The sequence below is a fragment of the Pocillopora verrucosa genome, chromosome 2 (genome assembly GCF_036669915.1).
Source record: "Pocillopora verrucosa isolate sample1 chromosome 2, ASM3666991v2, whole genome shotgun sequence".
Taxonomy (NCBI): Eukaryota; Metazoa; Cnidaria; class Anthozoa; order Scleractinia; family Pocilloporidae; genus Pocillopora; species Pocillopora verrucosa.
In genome coordinates this window covers 15,514,459-15,534,676 of record NC_089313.1, presented here as the reverse complement: position 1 = coordinate 15,534,676, position 20,218 = coordinate 15,514,459, and the positions used below count along the sequence as shown (strand labels likewise).

Below are 20,218 nucleotides of genomic sequence, written 5' to 3'. Positions count from 1 at the left end.
TGATTGTGTCACAGTACGATGATTCAATGATGATTGATTGACTGGACGAGCTGAGTACAGTAGCCTTTAACGATTTAAATTTGTTTATGATGCCGTTGCAGGACAACAGATATGCGCTTCATTACAACCCTGTCAAAATTCTGGGAGTTGTTCCGATACTCGAGGTACCTACGTGTGCCACTGTGTTGGAGATTTCACTGGTCGAAACTGCTCATCCCGTAAGTACTGTCATTCACATTTCTGCCACTAGAAAAATATCTATCAGAGAGTGGAGGAGGGGGGGGGTCTGGGATGAAGGTTTGCTTTTTATAATTGAGATTACAGGAATGCCTCGTCCTAAGGGCGTACCTTTTAATGAAAGAGAGGGACAGAAAGTTATTTGTGGTGGTACAGAAAAGGCCATAGAAAGCAGCCAGAAGGATATAACCATTTAATTATTTTATTCCATTAAGTGCTGGTCAAAGCTGCTTTGATGACAAAAGTGACCGTTTGGTTCAAAGTGCTAGTTTTTTTTAAAGGGTGAGGGTCTCTCGGAGTGTTCCTATTCGAAATTGTAACTTTTTCTGGTAAGGTTCCCCACCCCCTTGTTGTCTTTATTCTAAAAACGTACTGAGGTGATAGGTACCAAGATATGGCTAGTTTAAGTAACCGTTATTTCATGGAGAGGGCATTTTTTTTCCTTTTCATTGCCAAGCAAATAAAAGCTGGCTGACATAGAACATCTTTGCGTCCGGAAAAAAGGAACAGATTTGAACGAGTTAATCTTTGCTTAATTGTCTCAATAACGAAACTTTTGATCAAGGCACGGGTCATTATTTATTACATGGGAGGGGAGGGGGAATTTGGTTGTGTCACAATAATTTTTTCAGATCTCCAAGTTAGGCTTTGTAGTATTTTCATGACCTCTCCTCATTGGCAGTTAATTTGCACTCAATTTTGCTGTAGTCCTCCTTTTAAACTCTGTTGACGACGACTAATACATCCCTGTATACCCCCTGGAAACCATGTGAGCCCTCCAAAATTCCTCCGCCCCCTCCCCCCTGGGTGATGACTGGTCACTAATCAAATCAGAACTTGACCTCAGGCTCTCTCTTTTTCTCTCCCGTTATTATCTTTCTTCTAACGTCTGTTAAAATTTTTTGTTTCAGTTACATTCACGGCAAGGATTGGTGTCTCCCAGCTTGTGGATCGCGATCTTATTCCACATATCACGGCCGTTTTTCCTCCAGATTTAACTAATTACAATGCACAGAGGCAATATGGACCAGTTGCTATAACAGTCGCATCGAACACGCCATTTCCGAAGACCTTTAAGTGGAGTTTGAATGGCTCTGCCTTGAGACTGAATCAGGAACCTACATACGACCGCGTGTTGACAACAAGACATGGAGATTTGGGGATTAAGTTTGGAATTTTATCTGATGAAGGCGATTATCAGGTCTTCATGTCGAACGCCTTTGGTACTATGTTTAGTAAAAAAGTTGGCCTAAAATTTTCAGGTAAGCAACAAGTCGAGGTAAAGCGCTGAATATAGTTTTAAAAATGTAGTCTTATTACTGCTAAATGTAGGCTCAATTTACGGCTCAGTGATAGTAAACTGTTAACCTCAAAATAAAAGAGAAATAGTAATTGACAACCTTTTGAAGTTAGCTGATTTGGACGTCATCAACGCGATTAACATTTCAAAAGTTTCGTAGAGTAATCTTAAACTGTACCCGCATCCGCTAAACTTAATACAAGGAGTGACTAACATCTAATTTCTCCTCACAGTATGACTGCTTAATCAAAAATTATGGTCATGAGAATGAAGGAAATTATTGCCATTTGTAGAAGCTCTTGATTGGTAAACATATTCTCCTTATCGGTTCCATTGGAAATTTGTAAGGATCAGTGTGGAGAACATGCATGTTGATGTCAGGGTATGAAGGGCTGATGGAGGCATCCACTGGATACGAGTTATTTTTGCAGTAAAAAGACGAGAAAAACATTTGGGCATTGGGCAAATGTTAACTTAATACATGGTGTCTGCGGTTTTATGTCATTACCTGGGTAACTGCGCAACTACTCCTCCCCTAGCCCAACAACAGTCGACTGCCAACAAGTTAGAGTCAATGTTGGGTTAGGGGAGGGGTAGGCGCGCGGTTGCTCAGATACTGACATTTACGATCCGTATTTGCTTCAAGCAACTTTATCTTGGTATCCTGTCATTAAGTGCCATGGTTAGATCGTTCCAAGTCAGATCCGTAAATACTTTCGTCTGTGTTCCGATCGCTACTCGTACTCAGATTTCATTTAAACATTTAAGAAATATTTATTATATATGTGGAACGAACTGACTTTTTTGAAGAACGAAGTGACTATTTTGTGGAACGATCTGACCATGGAAAGATATGACCGCAAACCATTATCTTGATTCACTCACTTCTATATATATTTTTGCTGCTCTTGATAGTCGTTGGACCATTTTCAATCTATCGTGTACGAAACGTCAGTATGGTCGAGAATGAATCTTTTCGTCTTCCCTGTGGGTCGCTTTCGTACAAGTACCGTGTCAGCTACTCATGGAGTACTCAGAGACCTGGGATGTCACTCCTTCCCATCAGCTCCTCGTTTAGACCGCGAATACTCATGGAACCAAACGGAGATTTATTATTCTCCCCTGTCACAGCCAATGATGTGAATCGTTTTATGGCTTCTGGAGGTCGCCTAAAATGTAGCGTAACAGATCTTCATAGAGCAAGAAACTTTATAAGCCCGGATATATTTTTGCACGTTAAAAGTTCAGGTGAGAGGAGTACGTTGTTTACACTTTTCAATGATGTAGGAATCTGTAAATCTAAGGGTCACCCTGGCTTCATAATGTCTAGAGGAAGTAACCCACGGGTAACCACTTCCATAGGGGAATTCTAACCCTTTAGCCCCTAGGAATGACCAGCATCTAATTTCTCCTAACAATATAACCCTAATCAAAGATGAGCTTAATTAACTTGAGGTCAAGGGAATAAAGGTGATGACCATTAACTAAAGAAGGTTATGATTATTAAACAAATTCTCCTTGTCAGTACTTTAGAAAATGTATAGCGAAAAGTATGGAGTATTTTCATACTGATGTTATAGTGTAACGGGTTTTAAAAATTGTAGGACTACCCTGGTTTCATAAGGTCTAGGGGGAGTAACCCGAAGGGTATCCTCTTCCTTAGGGGGGGCGTCTAAGGGCAGCTTTGTTTTTATAAATGCTGTGTTCCAATCTTATGTTTCTGTGTACTTTTGTTCGATAATACTGTTAAGAAAAAATTGGATAATGATGACAGTAACAGTAATGATAGTAATGCAATTGCGTAAACCCATTGGGCAGTGATCAGTGGTAATCCTGAATTCTATACTATTTATCACAGCATAATGAAAAGCCCCTACATCTCGCCTGCTTCATTAAATGGTTCGATTTCCCAAGCAATTTTCAACAAGAAAATGTTGGTCTGCTTTGTGATGAATTACGCCTATTTTTCCTTTTTCCTGCCCAAAATACTCTGCTATATTCAATATGAAATAATTTTCCTCCAGTCAGGACAAGGCAAAGCGCCCTTTGCAATTGTTGTCACGCAACTCTTTGAGGAGAATGTTCCGTGACATTCCAGAGGGTGGTTACAAAGGCCTCTTCTTTAAGTTTAAAGTGAGCTGTTTATAAATGGAACAATGCAAACTTTTTCCTCGGTTTCGGAAAAATATGAGAACACATATGCTAAATTTATTTTTGTTTTGTTTAGCTTCACAAAATACAAACCTTAAATTTTACACCACACCGGCTGGTTCTTATACGTTGGCCACTGGAGATCAGTTTTACCTAAACTGTACCGTGGGAGGAAGGTAGGTCGGACATTTATATGTTAACTACGCAGAATAGTCAGATCACTTGATAGTTTTTAGGGCCTTGTTTCACTCAGCAACCTTTTCTTTCCTTAAATCTTGTTGCCACATGTACTTTTATTACAATAAGTAACGAAGGAGATAAAATCATTTTCTTCTTTCATCGACTAAGGCAGCAACTCAGTGCATTTGCAAAGGTCCAGCCAGGACCCTGATACAGCAAACTGTAAAAAAAAAAATATTTGGAAAGGTTTCAAGAAAGGTGTCTAGGAGAAAAAACTTATGTTAAGAGCGAAATCCGAAACCACGGTTACAGACAAGAGCAACCTCAGCATAAACCATTTCATTTCAAACAATGTTTGATTTCATATTCCTTCCTCCTTCTTTTAACTGGATTGTCATATTTCTGCGTCTTATGGACGTTCCTGTTTCTCTCTCCAGTGAAACACCTGACATTTCTTGGTACAAGGACAACGTAAAGATCGTGGCCACGGGGGATCTGTTCCAGTATATGAATTACAATAGAACTTTACGACTGGGATCACTTCGCTCAAGTTCACACAATGGGATCTACAAATGTGTAGCCGGTATCTCAGGGGCGATTCTGCAAAAGACAACTACTCTAAAAGTCATAGGTTTGTACTTTTTTCGACGTATTTTCTAGTACCGCCTGCGCAGACGCGGAACTTTTCATAATTCGTCTTTCTTGTTAGCTTGCATCGAGTGAGTGCGTAAAATGTTTTTTGTCTAAAGCAGTTGATAATAGCGACTTGATTTAACTGTTCAGCCTTTCTATCCCCTTTCCATCTGCAGACAAAATAGAACCGGTGTACGATCAGGAAGTCCATCCCTTCTATGACATAAGAGAAGGAAAACACGGCGGAACCGTGACGCTTTTCTGTAACACAACTGGAGACTTAAAGAGCAGTCCGACCTGGTATTACAACGGAGAGAAACTTCAGCACAGGTACAACCGAAAAAGGGGATTCCGCTCCCAAATCAATATTCAAACGGCTGATTTCAAGTATCTTAACGAGCATGCTTTTTTTTGTTTTATCTTCAGCTTAAAGTTTTTGAACAGATGGTCTGTTAGTTCCTCCTCTGGGATACTGACCATTCGTAACCTAAAAGTGAAGGACTTTGGCGTCTTCCAATGCGTTGTGAAGAATCCAGTCAGTGAGAATTACAGGGTGTCGTACTTGGTTGTAACAGGTACGTGAGGGGAAGAGGAGGGGATTCCCCCAGGGGGGGGACTCTCATATCCACCACACAACTTTTTAGTACTAGTTGTTTCACAGTCTAGTCACCTCCGAGGTATAAGTGACTACCCCCTGAGACAATCAATTACACTTCATCACATGCGAACTCGCCACAATTAATAATCGTTTCCTTTTTAAGGGTACAATACAATACAATACAATATTTATTTGCCATATACGACATTTACAGATGGAAAAAAAATGAAGAAAATTGATGACAGAAAATAAATGGCGAGAAAACCTGAAAGAAACCACGAGGCTTATAACAAGTCAGGCTTTCTCACTTAAAATAACTAATCTTATATTAGAATTACAATATGGACTTATGGTAATTAACTTTGACCGCGCACACGTACACACACACACACGCACACACATATTAAGTAAGTTAGTTAAGAATTACTGCCTTACAGAAGTTAATACTTAGAGAGAAGAAATTCCTTAAGCTTTCTTTTAAAAGAAGCGGAGGAGGGAGAACTAGTTATGTCAGAATTTAGCGAATTATAAAAGTTTGGACCTTGAAAGTAAATTGAAAACTTCCTGGTGTTCGTTCTGCACAGTGGCAAACGGAAGGACTGAGCATTCCTAGTATTATAATTGTGGATTTGACTATTCAGTAAAAAAAGTTATTGAATTTGGAAGGGAGTGTAGAGTTCTCGAATGAAAACATAAAAGTACCTAATTGAAACGAATGGATATCATGAAATTTTAAGAGTTTAAGTTCCTTTAAAATAGGGCCAGTATGGGCAATGTATGTAGAATTGCTTACTATTCTTAACGCACGTTTCTGTAAGGTTACAATTCTTTGAAGGTTTGACTTATAGGTACCAGCCCAAGGGTATTTTGGAGGTAGTTGCTTGACGCTCTTTGGAGCGGATTACCAAGGGAATGCATTGTGATTTCAGTAACTTTAGGGTGGGGACATTCAGGGTGACAACATATTTATACGATAGGTAATTATGCAGCGCAGAGGAAAATATCTCAACGAACCAATGAGATTTCATAGAAAAACTAGCAGCTTGCATGGGTGACCTAATCATGTTTCTTTTTTCAGTTTTGAATCTGATTGGTTGAGATGATGGCTGTGGTTTTTTTGACCAATCACAGAGCGAAGAAAAGCAAAAACAATGTTGTCCCGAACCACTTACGACACTCAATTAAGAATATCTCTAATCTGAAACTAGTCAGGTTTTGAGCCAACAAGGTTGCTTCTGATGGAATACTTCTTAGGAGGAGATATGCTTGAATTGAGTTTGCCAATGACTGTTTATGTGCCTCCTCTTTTTCCAATTTCAGGAGCGCCTCTTCCTCCTGTGAATGTGAAGACGACTAACTGTTCAAACTTTTCCACAATCCTGACATGGGATGTCAGGCTTCTTTCTGATCTCTTACCTCCCGATCGTTTTATCATTGAATGGTCCGCTAGATATGCGTCTTTAGAACAATTTACACTCATTCCTTTTACTAAACTGGCTGAAGTTCCCAGTTCTGTTCGTTCTTATGCCGTGAACAATCTCAAGCCAAACACAGAAGTTCATTTTCGCATCCGCGCTAAAAATCAAATCGGTGTTGGTTTTCCTGGCCTGTCCCTGGAGAAACCTCTTTGTATCACTAGGAGCAAACGTAAGTACGATAACATCAGTTAATTTAATTTTGCTTGAAAGCTTTCTATTGTCAGGCAGATAGCCAGACTGATCGAAAGGCCGAGAATTTGGAAGACTGACATGACCATGGGTCGACCAACCTTCAGAAAAAAATATAGACAGTTATTGCGCCAGTGGATCAGCCACTCCATCAGTTACCCATCATTAGATTTATCATTTGGGTTCTCAGGGGAAGAAAATTTTGCTCCGATACATTTTGATTGAAAGCTCCTGTGTTCTTGTTTTAGGTCCTACTTTATATCCCAAGAACTTGCAGATTGTTCCTAGAAAAGTTAACGGAGAATTGCAGATGAATTGGACGGTAATTTAAATAACCTCAAAATCTTAATTACTTTTTAAAAAATTTATTGCGTCTTCCGTCGGTAATTGAAACGTATTGCAGTGCACTATTTTCCGATATGAATGATAATTTTAAAGAAGAACCTGCTTTTTGATGTTTTTAAAAATATGTTATTTTGAAAATTTCTTTAGTTGCCAAGGTAGTTTTTGTATTGGTTACCGCTGAATACAGACAGATTTTCGGAGAGTCCGCTGGCCAGTCGTTAAAACGTCGCTATTTTAATTAGAAAGAAATGAAAACATTGAATATATATATATTATTCAGCTGACACGGAAATAAACTTGGTTTTTTAATTTTTATTTTTTATAATTGAGGTAAAGAAAGGTTTTTTCCCTTACCCAAGTCTATTTTCTCTTTTGAAGAATGATAACAAATTATGATAATTATCACAATTGTTATTTAAATTATGGCAATGATAGTAATTATCATAATTATGATAATCATGGTGTATTGTCATAATTATGATAATCATAGTAAAGTCAAGAGTGCTAACTTCTAGTTCTTTTTTTTTTCCCCAGACTCTTGATCCATTAGATTGGGGTGGAGCTGGTTGCAAGTATAGAGTATTTTATCGTCCAAATACTCCAAACGCACCCTGGACGAATAAAACTTCATTTGATAGATGTGATCTGAATTTTATTCTAGAGAGAGGAGTGTTAACCAATCAAGAATATGAGGTTAGGATTCGAACCGAGAACATCGAGGGGCCTGGGCCGATGAGTCCTTCCATTTTCGGTCTGTCTGGACAGAACCGCCTCTTTGAACCACCAACTGATATAACTGTGGTTCGTGTTAACGCGAGTTCTGTTGAGATCAAGTGGACTCCATTCGTTCCCAAATCTCCTCAGTCAGTGGATGGTCACTACGTACGTACTACCAATTTAAATTTTGAAGGGTCATTGCTCCTTCTCTTTTGATCAAGTTTAAGCACTTTACACCCTAACATCAGTAAGCATATTCTTCATACTGTTTTCTATACATCACTTAAGGCGCTCGTCAGGAGAATCTGTTTTACAGTCAAGCACCACTACTGTAATTGGTGATCATTTTCTTTATTCTCGCGACCATAATTTTTGATTCAGGGGTGATATGGTAGATAGAAATTAGATGTTAATTGAGGTTAAAAGGTTAAACTTCAAGCAGTAGGGCGTAACGTTTCTGTTGTTTTAGTTCTTTTTTAGTCCGCCTAATGCTTGCTACCGTCAAGTGATGACATTAGCTTACACAAAATGTACAGAGTCGATATTTTCAGGCCTTGCCATATGATGACAGAAAAAAGAGGGGGAGTTTGAATATTCGTTTCATTATTCCTCGCTCATCAACTGACTTCGGACGGTAGCCGGAAGTAGATCTCAGCTCCGCTCCGCTTTGACATCAAACTAAAAACGACCGCCAAAACCTCTTAGATAAAGTTTCCCAATATGGTTTTGCCTTTAGGTCCACTGAAGTATGAAAATACTGTCGACGTACCCTTTTAGAACTTTCATTTTTTATTTTTCAGATCTACATCTGGCAGGGTCGTCGCACATATCGGCAGCCAAACGAAGAGTCGGTTGAAATCCTGTTGATCCCAGACTATGCCATAAGGGTGAAGGTCGTAGGAGGAAATATCGTCACGGGAGTGGTGTCAGGGCTCACTCCGTGGACCAACTACACCGTGGTGGTGCAAGGTTATAACAGTGCAGGACTTGGCCCCCCTAGTGACGAGGTTGTTTTTGTAAGGACTTTGGATTCACGTAAGTGGGCGACAAGTCGATGTTGCAATGCAGTTATCCCCTTTTGGCACTGATGGTGATGAAATGGCTAACAATCTTAGATCGCACAGGGAAGTTTAACATTTCTGATGCTAGATCAGCCGAATAGTAAAGCTGTTAAGAACCAATCAGATTAGTGAATTTTGTTGTTAACAGATCTGTTACAAGAACTATTGAAATATTGTTAAAGGCCAGGAAGCCATCCAAGTGCATGATTTCTTGCTTGTCAGTGACCTTAGTATCAGATGACATTCTTTTTAACATTTTTTTTCTGCAGAGGATTCCTATTATATTTTGACGCTGAGAATTATAAGTGAAAACTTCTCAGAGGACCTCAAAGATCCAATTTCCAGTCGATTTAAGGCTTTGAAAGAGAATGTGACGAGAGAGGTTAGTAACAGTATCATCCGCACATTGGGCTGAAAATAGTTGAACAACTGTAAAGCGATGTATTCAAAGTGAACATGTGTTATTGAAGTCGAACACCGTTTTATCCAACGCCTTTGCAGAGGTAGTCTGAGGAGAAGTAGGAGAAGTAAATGGTTGAGATGGAGAGAGAAAGAGGTGCAAGCGTATGGGACGGGACGGGGGTGAAGGCACCTCTCTACCCCCTCCCCCCTGCACTCCTCAGAGGCGGTCTGAAAAAAAACCAAATTATCTTGTAATACACTCCACCAATGTAGCGCTACAGTTTCTTTGGAATCTCACCTCCTTAGTTCATTTAACCAAGTTAACAGCTTTTACTGGTGTTCATTTTCACAGATTACGAAACTCTATTCCAGACATGGATGGTTTAAGAGAGCTACTGTGCTGTCTTTCAGGTATTTATTCCTACTCGTATATGCTTTATTTCAAGGATTTCAAGTAAAGGTATTATAATATGAAACGAGCCAATCACTGGGGGTCAAAATGGGAAATATTTTAAGGGAGCGAGGTTCATAGTGTACACATAAACGGGAAAGTATGTGACGGATATCCAAGAAGTGATTTTAAAACGTTTTGTAGAAAAGTTCCCAATAAATTTGAAAAAAGAGCATGTGTCATTCGTCTACAAATTCGAATCTGGGTTTCACGGAAGTTCAGTCCTAATCTCAAATTTTCACAAGTAAAATTTTTTAGTCTGCTGTTCTAAAGGATAAGCTCCATTTCACTCTTCAGCCCGGGAAGCGTTCAGGCAGAAATTCAGTTGGAAGCAGCGAGCCCCAATATGAGTTTTCTCCAACAAGTGGTGTCCCAAGCTGATAATCTTGGAAACTTCTCGTTGGACAGAAACAGAACAAAATTACAAAGCCAAGCAGGTAAAGTTTTCATTTCCTAATATTTGATATTTTTGAACTAAATTCTTTAAAAAAAATTAAAAGGGAAATTGTGCGACCAGAATTGTGTTTTGGTAGCTGACTTTTATGGTTTCCGTTCGAATTTGATGGATAATTCGAAACAGATATTTTAAATGGTTTTTAGAAGGAATAAGTTGTAATTTATCAAACTGGATCAAAAGCAAACTAAAACGAGACTTAAAAACAAAAACCTTAGCATATCACTACAGTTAACCCGTACATCAGTCAATTGTATTAATTGTCGTCAACCTGGGTTTTTTTCTGTCTTTTTGAGTGAGTAGCATCACATCATGGACATTCAAATAGACGATTAGAGTAAGGGGGAGGGGGAAGGGTGGAAGTTATAACTGGTATTTAACGCTGTACATCTGTTGTGAGAAACCGAAATCAAAACTTGAGAAGGTCATCCATATCATCTTTAACTTATTATAGGACTGTGTAACGTTTATTTGAACTCTGTTTTACCAATTGCCATAATTAGTCAGGTGTTTAAAGAAATATATCCTTCCCTATTGATCGAGGATAACGACGAATCGTCACAAAGCCGCACAACGCGATGTGATCATGTTACAGAAGCACTCCCAAGATCTCATCATCAATTTTCCTAATTGGATCAACTAATAATCCCCCAGCTGATATTTTACCTAATTCCAATCACTTGTGTGCCTGATATTATACTAATATTGTGAAGAAAAATTCTTTCTTGGTCATCCATGGGTTAACTACAGGTGTATCTAACATTCTTACTTCAGGCATACAGAGCGTAACAATACAAGCTTCACATTTGATGGTGAACGTGACCGGCAGATTTGTCATTAACTGCACCGTGATTGGCGGTCCTCCCGACCTTCAGATCACGTGGTCTAAAGGAGGAAATATCATTGGTTTGAGTCACCGCACAAAAGTTGAGACTAACAGGGGCTATTCCCGCCTCACCGTTAGAGATGCTATGGCTTCTGACGAAGGAGTCTATGTCTGCCAAGCAGGGTAAGCTCGTTCAACTTGATGATAGAGAAGACTTTTAACAATGCTGTGAATTCACTTTTCTAACTACCGCTCAGGGGCGCCAAGAGGTTTGTCAACTTTTAGAGAGCCATATGTGCCACAGATAAAATAATTCTCTTCGGAAAATTTGAATTTTTAAATCCAGTGAATGAACGTGAAACAGAAAGGGGGGGCTGATTTTTTTTCGGTTGTTTAGGGCGTCGTGTTAAATTTAATTGACTCTTTGGTTTAACGTGATCGTTTTTTTTCTGGTATTTATATCACACCACTAAGAGGGTTTTGGATGATATCATCAGGGTGACGACCATACTGATGGTAAGACTCAGGAAGTAGTTTGAGGGTGAATCGTTGTACTTACTTCCTCCTCTGTTCGTATCTTTTACAGTAAAGGAAGCCAGATTGGTACAGCAAACGTATCAGTTCAGGTTGTTCCTGTACTTAGAATATCACCGCGAGCAGTCTCTGAGTTCGTTGGTAAGTGCAGAGTCATTCAGCAGCCCTCGTACTCCATCGCTCTGCTTATTCCATGACAGTGTGCTTCACAGATTTCTTAAAAGACTTCCTTCAGGATCTTTCACAGGCCAAAAGATGTATTACCTTGTGTATCGGAGGGCTTGTCGATGGGCTGTTGTAAAATTGAAACCAGAGTTGTAACGTCGACCAATCAGAACATGAGACAATATCACAAGCAGCCAATGAGAACGGAAAGTCAATAATTTTAAACATCCTGAAACGCGGGAGAACTAGAGTAGCCCGGTCCCAGTCGTTATTACGTTTGCACGTGTTTGGTGGAGGAATGGGGGGCAAGTTTTTTAACTTCGACCAATCCCAGACCGTAAACGAATAGAACTAAAGTCATCCCAGATTTCTTTGAAAATTGCTTTAAATTTTTCACAGCTGTGGCTCGCCATGTGGTAGACAAAGACAAAACTGGAATTTCAGTAGTTGGCATAGCGATGGGGTCGAGATTCTTATTCATCCTTAAACGAAGGGAGAACTTCATATACTGAGCACTGATTTTACTACAAATTTATTAGGTGGTAAAGCATCGTTTTCCTGCACAGTGGTCAGCGGCGTCAGGCAAGGAGCAAGCGTAGTTGTAGTTGAAGTGACATCAGAAGGATTAGAATTCCTCAATGATCGACCGAGTTACACAGCAACCAATTTAGAAATCCCAGACGGAGGGGAGAGTTATGTTAGAAAATTTGTCTGTGTGATGCGGTCACAGGAAGGATCTGTGCTGGCTATGAGTGAAATGGCTGAGCTGATTATTATAAAACCAGGTAGGCGTGGTACTTTTAAGAACTGAACAATACCTTAAATGGAGAATTTAATTCTCACTAACAAGAGTTTATCCAGGCGAGTGTGATCGCTAAAGGACAATACTTATCACGAGAAAAGGTCAGAAATAGTTGAGGAAAACTCTTGCAGTATTGTCCTCACACCTCCTGTCAAAAACTGTATCCCCGAAACGATGCGAAAACTGACATACATAAGCTAAAACATGAAGGAATGGTACCATGTATTCACAGGGCAAGCAGAGAAGATTTATCACTAAACTTTCTTTGGTGAATAAAAGTTCACGAGTTTTAGAAAGCCTGGGAACAGCCACATAACTTGCGTGATTTTTTTCAAGGTTGTTCACGATCCCTTCATTCAAATTAAAGTCATATCATTCAGCTGATTTGAGTATTTGTCCCAGATATTCACATGAAAATTCTTATTTGTCTCACAGACGTACCAAGGTGTCAAGAAGAGTGGCTTAAAGGAGTCCTGTGGTCAGCCACAGCTGCAGAACAAACTGACATCAAACCTTGTCCACCAGGAGCCAGGGGTAAGCCATAAGAGGGTTTGGATACAATGGCCATATGTCCTTTTTCTCGTGATTAGAACCAAACATAAATGAACATTGAACAGTTCCGTCATTCTGTAGACTAGGTGATATACCGAACAAGGCGGTAGTGTAAGTAGATTTCCCAGCGGGTGGGCAACTCTAATTGTCTCTCTCGTTATTTGCTGGTATACCATTTTTTTTTATTGACATAGATAATCTTTTTTTTTTGATAAAGCGTAGACTACGCCCTCGCAATATGATAGAGGTTACAACCAGGGTCGGTTTCCTTTCCCTCCCCTGCTCCTCCCATTTCCCAGACGTCAAGCATAGATTGCAGTGGACTCCTGACCGTGAAATGTTTTAAATATAAATTCATCCTAGGGAAAGTATCGCGTTTTTGTGCTGTGAATGGGAAGTGGGAAAACGCAAACTTCGTAGACTGCAGTTCACGTGAATTTCTCCGACTGGGTGACGAGGTAGGAGCTGATTGATATTCATGTCGTGAACCTTAGTTTAGATTTCTCATGTTAATCTGCCTATCACTCATAACTTCTGTATGGAAACTGTAACAGCTCGATCGGAGGACTTTACACGATAATCATACATACACCCGTTTCTTCGTTCGTCCTCTCATCAATCACACTTCAGATCCTTTTATTTTCAGATCGAAGCTGTTACGGAAGGTTTCCAGACAAACTTTACCGCGAAACAAATTCTATCAGAGCTACTAAACGTTACTCTACCAAGCGTAAACAGCACGCAGAAATCTCCTGAAATCTTTGGTGGAGACTTGGTCATCGCTGTGAATGTACTTGTCAAAGTGGCTGATTATAATGCTGAACAAGGCAACGTGAGTAACGAGGAGGATGTCAAGAACTTCGTTCAAGTGGCGAGTAACTTGTTGGAACCAGTCAATCGTGTAACTTGGCAGGAACTCGAGAATGTAAGTTTAGTTTATGTTCCTCTTACCCTTTAACTTCCATGAGTGACCAAGGGAGAATTTCTCCTTATAAAATTAATAAAATATCAAGCATAGAAGTGATGAGAATCTATCGATGCAATACAAAATTCTTCAAAATAACATCGTAAGAATTGACTGGCACAGAGTAGGAAGAATTACTACTTTATTACAGACAGCTCTTCGCCGGTTGTTCAATAATGTAGCAATATCAAGTTTACCTAGGATTAGGCGCTTATTTTGTTATCCATTTTTCTAGCTTTGCAAAGAGTTTGTTTGAGTGAAAGAGTTATTTTGTTTTCTAGTATTGGTTCAGTTACGGAAATGTAAAATTCTACAAATTTGTTAATGAAAAGTGTTAATGTTGCTACAAACAGTCCTTCATGTGTCACTCCGTTGTTCGCCTCTAAGATTGTACTATTCATGAACCTACTCGGGTCATGTCTCTCTGCCGCATTAGTGTACGTTACCTTACAGAAGCAGTGCGCTTGTCGTCATCAGCTTCCAATCTCGTTATCATACAGAGGCTTGTTTAACAATACTTTTCTGTGACTGATTTTACTTGCAGTTGGGTGATAGCCGGAGTAGAATCTTAGTGAAAGCAGTTGATGATTACGGTCTGGGTGTGGCAGCGACATTTACTGGATCCTCAAAGTACACAGTCGTTCAGGCTACAAACGTGTTAAACAGGATCGACCGAGTACAAGGAGACAACCCGGTATGAAGACGATGAATTATATAAGCACATGTGGCCAAGCCACAAAAAAGATTGTAGCTTAGTGACAATAGCTACGACAACAACATCGTTCCCAGGGTCCTCTCTCTTTCCCCTTACTTTCCCGAGGGACGAAGAAAGAGAGCCCCGAGAATGAGGTTGCTACCATAAAAGGCTTCACATGACGACGTTTAAGCAGTAAAAGAAAAAGTGCAGTAAAGTGCCTATAGCAACACTGACAAATTGAAAACGGTTATGCTTAGCGCCAGGTTTTTTTAAAGTAATGTATTCAAAGTAATCAGCTAACGATGATGACACGATGAAGATACGTGAAATAATCTCTCGCAACAATGCGTTTAATATTGCGCGCAAAAAGTCATTACCTACGTAGCATTAACAGAAACCTTTGTAAAATGTAAGTCATGTTTCTTTTCACGTTTCCTTTTAGTTAAGAACTGAAGGCTTGAGTGTGAGCTACAATCAAAGCTCCATTCATTTACCAGGCGAGGCATTCAGCTCATCCCCAGACTCCCGCGCCATTACTTCGGTACTTCTCACGTTAAACGATGTGTTACCGCTGGACAAAGAAACTAAGGACAAGAAACAAGCGGTCACCGCTAATACCACCGTTGTATCATCCACTGTCTATCCCAGGCCCCCAAATGTATTCAAGCAGCCGGTCAAGATTGTTTTAGAGAACAAAAGGGTAATTAATCCTTTACTGGTTTGGTTCTACTCAAACGTTTTATTTTCCTTCTGATTGTTTCAAGTAATAAGATTTGTTATAAATCTTAGCACCAATCTTTCTTCTGACTTTCTTCTCAAGGTAAATGTTCCTGCGGAAGTCGATGTAAAAAGAAAGTGTGTTTTCTGGCGGCCTGGAGGAGGAGGCGTATGGCAGACCAATGGTTGTAGACTTGTTGCTGAAGAGTCTAACGTCAGTATCACAACATGTGAATGTAATCATCTGACCGTCTTCGCCTCACTCATGGATCCTCACGATGCACCTGTGAGTAAAAGTGAAACAGATCGCCGCTTTTTTAAAAAGATTGACCACAGAAAAAAATTTACATGGTGTTTAAGGCATCCCTTTCACGGCTATCTTTCGTAAATGACAGTGCTTCCAAATTCTGTGACTGATCAGAAGGGTTGAGGAGAAAAGAGACACTTACATCAAGAACCATCTCTAACTCAACGGCCAATCAGAAACTATGGCAAGGAGCCAATCATAAATCAGTGCGATCGTCCCTAGGCGCAGGTTAACGAAAGTGAACTGGTCATAATTGATGATTGGCTGTAACTATGCATTTGATTGGTGAAATCTAGTTGCCGCCCTTAACATTTTTGTGCGTACATCTATTTTCTCAGATCGAACAATCTCACAAGAAAGCATTGGAAATCATTTCAATCATTGGTTGTTCCATTTCTCTCCTTGCTGTTATTGTTACTATGGTCGTTACTGTGTTTTTCTGGAGAGCAGTAAAAAGCCCGAGGGCGAAAGTTCTGTTAAACCTGTGCGCTGCTATCGCCATTTGTTGCATACTTGTGATAGCAGAAGGTTCAGCGAGAAATAACGAGGTACGTTCGATGAAGATGGTCACGTTCACTCACTCAAATTAAGTCCTTTTGAATCATTCCTGATTATTTCCATGCATGTCAACTAAGTGGACTGTAGAGTTTCTCTCATGTTAAAAAGTAGAGGGTTAGAGCTGCGAATTGTGAGCTGTTTCCTTTACACGACGAACGCGTCAAGTCAAAGCGTAAGCAGGAGTAAAAGAAATAAATATAGCGTTTCTTTAGTTTTTATTGAATGAATAACTATAGCAGATTGTGTTATTGAGTGGTCACGGGAAAATAGAGTTCACTTGAATTCTGATAAGTGCAAAGAGCTTCGGATCTCATTTTCTAAAAGGCCCGGGTTCTTTGATCCCATAGTAATTGAAGGCAAAGAGTTGGAGGTAGTTGGTAGCGTAAAGCTCCTGGGCCTTAATATAGCTAGCGATTTGACCTGGAACAGTCATATATCAGAAGTAATCAAAAAGGCCAGTAAGAGGTTGTATTTTTTAGTGCAACTAAAGAGAGCTAGGGTTCCCTTACAAGACCTAGTACTTTTCTACACATCATGTGTAAGATCTGTAACAGAGTACGCGATACCTGTCTTCTATAATGCGCTTCCGCAATATCTGAAGAATGAGCTTTTACGTATTGAGAAACGGTCAATTTCCATTATAACTGCGGGTGATTGCGCGGTTGCTCAAGATTTAGGAATACGACCCATCTTAGAACATTACGAATTTCTATGTCAGAAGCTTTTTAAAGGTATCTTAGACAACCCTAGCCACAAGTTAAAGGCGCTTCTTCCACCCATACATAAACCCAGCTATAACTTCAAAAATAAGCGCCAATTTAATATGCCACGCCTTCGCACTTCTAGAACGATGAACACTTTTATATTTGCTATGGCAAGGAAGTTTAATGGCTAGATTTTTATCGATACGATATCCTTTATTTTTGTTACGGCACGCGTGATAATTATAGTAATAATAATGATAATGATAATGTAGATACTTTTAATTAATTTAAATTTATTTTAATTAGTTTACATTTATAGCTAATGTATTTTATTTAATTTATTATTATGTTATTATATTGTAAATTGCTGGTATAATAAGACGTGTAATTAGGTTTTTGAATTTTAAATTTTAAATTTCTTGGATTGTAAAAATGTGTAATTCAGCCCTCGGGCTGCAAATGCATTTGAGATTAAACTATCTTATTATTATTATTATTATAACTTATTTCCCTTCGAGACGTTCTAACGATCACGAGGTTGGGAGTTGTATGTTGTTTCTTTGAAAGTTTGGAAATAAGCCATTGATTAGAGATTTTGTGAAGCAAAGGACTGCGCAACTGCGGAAGCTAGGTTTGGCAACCATGTCTTTGACAACCACATTTACCCAGGCCTCGAAGTTCCCGCACGCATCCTAGTTACGATATTCAGCCATAAAGATGGCTCTGCGGTGGAGAGAGCACCGCTCAAACTTACCTTTTCTTTATTATCTTTCAGACGGGCTGCACGATAATGGCCGCTTTACTGCATTATTTCCTGTTAGCATTGTTTTGTTGGATGTTGTGTGAGGGAGTGTTACTTTATATCCTGCTCGTCAAAGTCTTTGGAGGTGGAGCTGATGACAAAGTCAAGTATTTTTACTTGCTTGGATGGGGTAAGTTTGTTTGTTGTCTTCCCATTTTTCCTTTATTTGTATTACTTCCTTCTTTATTAGCTGCCGACAACTCTCGCTAGATATTGAACCAGTCAGAGGCAAAACTAAAGCCCTTCGTTTTCCCGCGCTTTTGGTGGTCTCACTTTGACAGTATTAATTGATATGCGGTCTATTCCAACTTTTATTTCCATCAAGTTATTTTCAGGTTCAAAGTATCAGATATTCTGAGAATGGTTAAGCAAACAAAAACTTAAAGCCACACGTCCACGTGAGCACAATTCATTAGTCTAAAAATACTTTAAAAGGGATCTCTTGAGGAATGAAGCCTGCATGAAGAAGTTAGCCTCTTTTCTCTGGAAAGTGTACCACTCACTCGTCTTCTGCAGAGTAGGAGACTTTCTCGTTTGAAATGAATTAAATATCTTTGTTTTTCAAGGTTTTCCAGCTGTTATAGTCGCCATATCGTTAGGTGCTACTCAGGCTGTTGGGTACGGCTCGTCAGAGGCTTGCTGGCTTGATGTAAAAAGTGGAGTCGCTTGGGCGTTTATTGGGCCTGCAATACTCATTATCTCGGTCAGTGGATATTCCTTAGTTCTCTGTTTTACTTCATATCAATGAAATGTTCGCTCCACTGAATGCTGTGACAGGAAACAAATTGTTTCCAGTGTCTTTTCGGGTCTGAAATCCAAAATGGAGAAAAATCAATTCTGAATGTTTGGATTGCATGTCCTGAGGAGAGCTTTGAAGGAAAGGGTATCTTCCTGGTTTTTGTGACTTAGGAAAACTAGTGACCAAAATATCAATCTTCAGCCATCCTTGTTCGTTTTTGACTAATACCGATTAAAAATGGTAAAAGTTCAAAATTTTCCGAACCTAAATTATTCAAAACTCACAAAACACGACAAAAAGGATTTCATCTAATGGACCACACGATGTCATCAATAGATATTTGTAGCTTTATTAGGTACGATACACGACAAAACTAGTTTTCATGTGGCGACTTGAAATGACAGTTAAAATGAAGTGCAGGTCGAAGTAATACCCCCCCCCCCTCCCTTCCCTTTTAAATTTTGTACAATCCCAGCAAACGAAGTGCAAAAATCATAAAGAAGTGGGGAGGGGCTGAGTAAGGATTGTGACTTGTCAAACACTATTCATTTTCAAAGTATACAATTTTTCTTTTTTTTTTTTACTCAGATAAATATCGTAGTATTTATCCTGGTGATTCGTCAAATGATGGGAACACGACACATTCAAAACAAGACGCAATTCGAGAAGGTCAAAGCTGGTGTCAAGGCCTCCGCGGTCGTTCTTCCACTGCTTGGAATCGCGTGGTTGTTCGGTCTTCTCAGCATAAGCTCGTCTACCATTGCTTTCAAATATATATTCGTCATTGCTAATTCTCTTCAGGGACTGATGATATTTATATTTCACTGCTTGTTAAACAAACAGGTAATTAAGAGCTACAGATTAGAATGATTGGGATCTGTTGAGTAAAGATAGGTTAATGGCGTACGAACCTCTCAAAATTGTTCACCCCGAAAATAGTTAAATGTGTTGCACATATATGAAATCAATAATGATATCAGTTTGTTGAAATCGGCGTAATTTTTTCTCTTCATGATCCAATAATAGGCTTCCATTTGTTCCGGATTGCACTTCAGTCGATTTAATAGAGCGAATATATCGAAAGGTCTTCAACTTAAAGTTTATGGAATCCGTAGGGACAAATAAACATAATCTCAGAAGAAATACTATTGAAACACAATCATACACCGGCATGTTTCCACCTCTAACCACATAGACAAACTGGATAGGCTTGCTTTAGAGTGTTAACATTTGTTTCTCTTCATTGCACCAGATCCAGGATGCCGTCAAACGAATACGAGACAAAAGCAGCTCAGGCGCGTCAACGACTCCGAAAACTAAACCTTCTCCTGTCCAAAACCCAAAAAACGTCATAAATCTTACTTCTAATGGTAGGTGATTTCTTATTTAGTACAGAATTATCCCTAAGGAACTTTTCTTGAAATATGGGGCTTTCCTCAATCTGAGGGAAAACCTCCCGTGGTCTGCAAAAGAGGCGTTTTTACGTTTTTAGGCGAGACATACGCGAGGAAAACATGAGACAAGCGCAAAGTGAGCGCATAGGGCCCCCCTTCCTCCATGTGTCTTCTCCTTGCGTTTTCCCTGCGTTTACTTCACGCTCACCTCGCGTCTGCCTCCGCTCACTTGAAAAACACGAGAAATGAAAAATGACGCCT

At 39.5% G+C, this 20,218-nt stretch overlaps 2 protein-coding genes across 2 annotated transcripts in view; both read left to right on the top strand.

The window, feature by feature from the left end:
* LOC131786644 (uncharacterized) overlaps positions 1 to 20,218 on the top strand; it is a 29,128-nt gene that overhangs the window by 5,381 nt on the left and 3,529 nt on the right. Inside the window, exons 3-30 of the mRNA XM_059103705.2 lie at positions 102 to 218; positions 1,149 to 1,499; positions 2,453 to 2,785; positions 3,765 to 3,864; positions 4,306 to 4,499; positions 4,678 to 4,831; positions 4,928 to 5,076; positions 6,420 to 6,746; positions 7,015 to 7,088; positions 7,646 to 7,993; positions 8,629 to 8,863; positions 9,159 to 9,271; positions 9,644 to 9,702; positions 10,040 to 10,179; positions 10,971 to 11,205; positions 11,609 to 11,697; positions 12,261 to 12,506; positions 12,959 to 13,057; positions 13,439 to 13,533; positions 13,722 to 14,000; positions 14,584 to 14,733; positions 15,179 to 15,436; positions 15,557 to 15,739; positions 16,099 to 16,308; positions 17,798 to 17,954; positions 18,391 to 18,527; positions 19,152 to 19,406; positions 19,816 to 19,933. Of these exons, the coding sequence (XP_058959688.2) occupies positions 102 to 218; positions 1,149 to 1,499; positions 2,453 to 2,785; positions 3,765 to 3,864; positions 4,306 to 4,499; positions 4,678 to 4,831; positions 4,928 to 5,076; positions 6,420 to 6,746; positions 7,015 to 7,088; positions 7,646 to 7,993; positions 8,629 to 8,863; positions 9,159 to 9,271; positions 9,644 to 9,702; positions 10,040 to 10,179; positions 10,971 to 11,205; positions 11,609 to 11,697; positions 12,261 to 12,506; positions 12,959 to 13,057; positions 13,439 to 13,533; positions 13,722 to 14,000; positions 14,584 to 14,733; positions 15,179 to 15,436; positions 15,557 to 15,739; positions 16,099 to 16,308; positions 17,798 to 17,954; positions 18,391 to 18,527; positions 19,152 to 19,406; positions 19,816 to 19,933 (5,205 nt within the window). The remainder of the gene's footprint in view (positions 1 to 101; positions 219 to 1,148; positions 1,500 to 2,452; positions 2,786 to 3,764; positions 3,865 to 4,305; positions 4,500 to 4,677; positions 4,832 to 4,927; positions 5,077 to 6,419; positions 6,747 to 7,014; positions 7,089 to 7,645; positions 7,994 to 8,628; positions 8,864 to 9,158; positions 9,272 to 9,643; positions 9,703 to 10,039; positions 10,180 to 10,970; positions 11,206 to 11,608; positions 11,698 to 12,260; positions 12,507 to 12,958; positions 13,058 to 13,438; positions 13,534 to 13,721; positions 14,001 to 14,583; positions 14,734 to 15,178; positions 15,437 to 15,556; positions 15,740 to 16,098; positions 16,309 to 17,797; positions 17,955 to 18,390; positions 18,528 to 19,151; positions 19,407 to 19,815; positions 19,934 to 20,218) is intronic.
* Positions 16,416 to 17,482, top strand: LOC136278976 (uncharacterized). Its single transcript, XM_066162287.1, has 2 exons — positions 16,416 to 16,425; positions 16,555 to 17,482. The coding sequence occupies exons 1-2, from the start codon at positions 16,416 to 16,418 to the stop codon at positions 17,211 to 17,213; spliced, it is 669 nt and encodes a 222-aa protein (XP_066018384.1). The 3' UTR covers positions 17,214 to 17,482.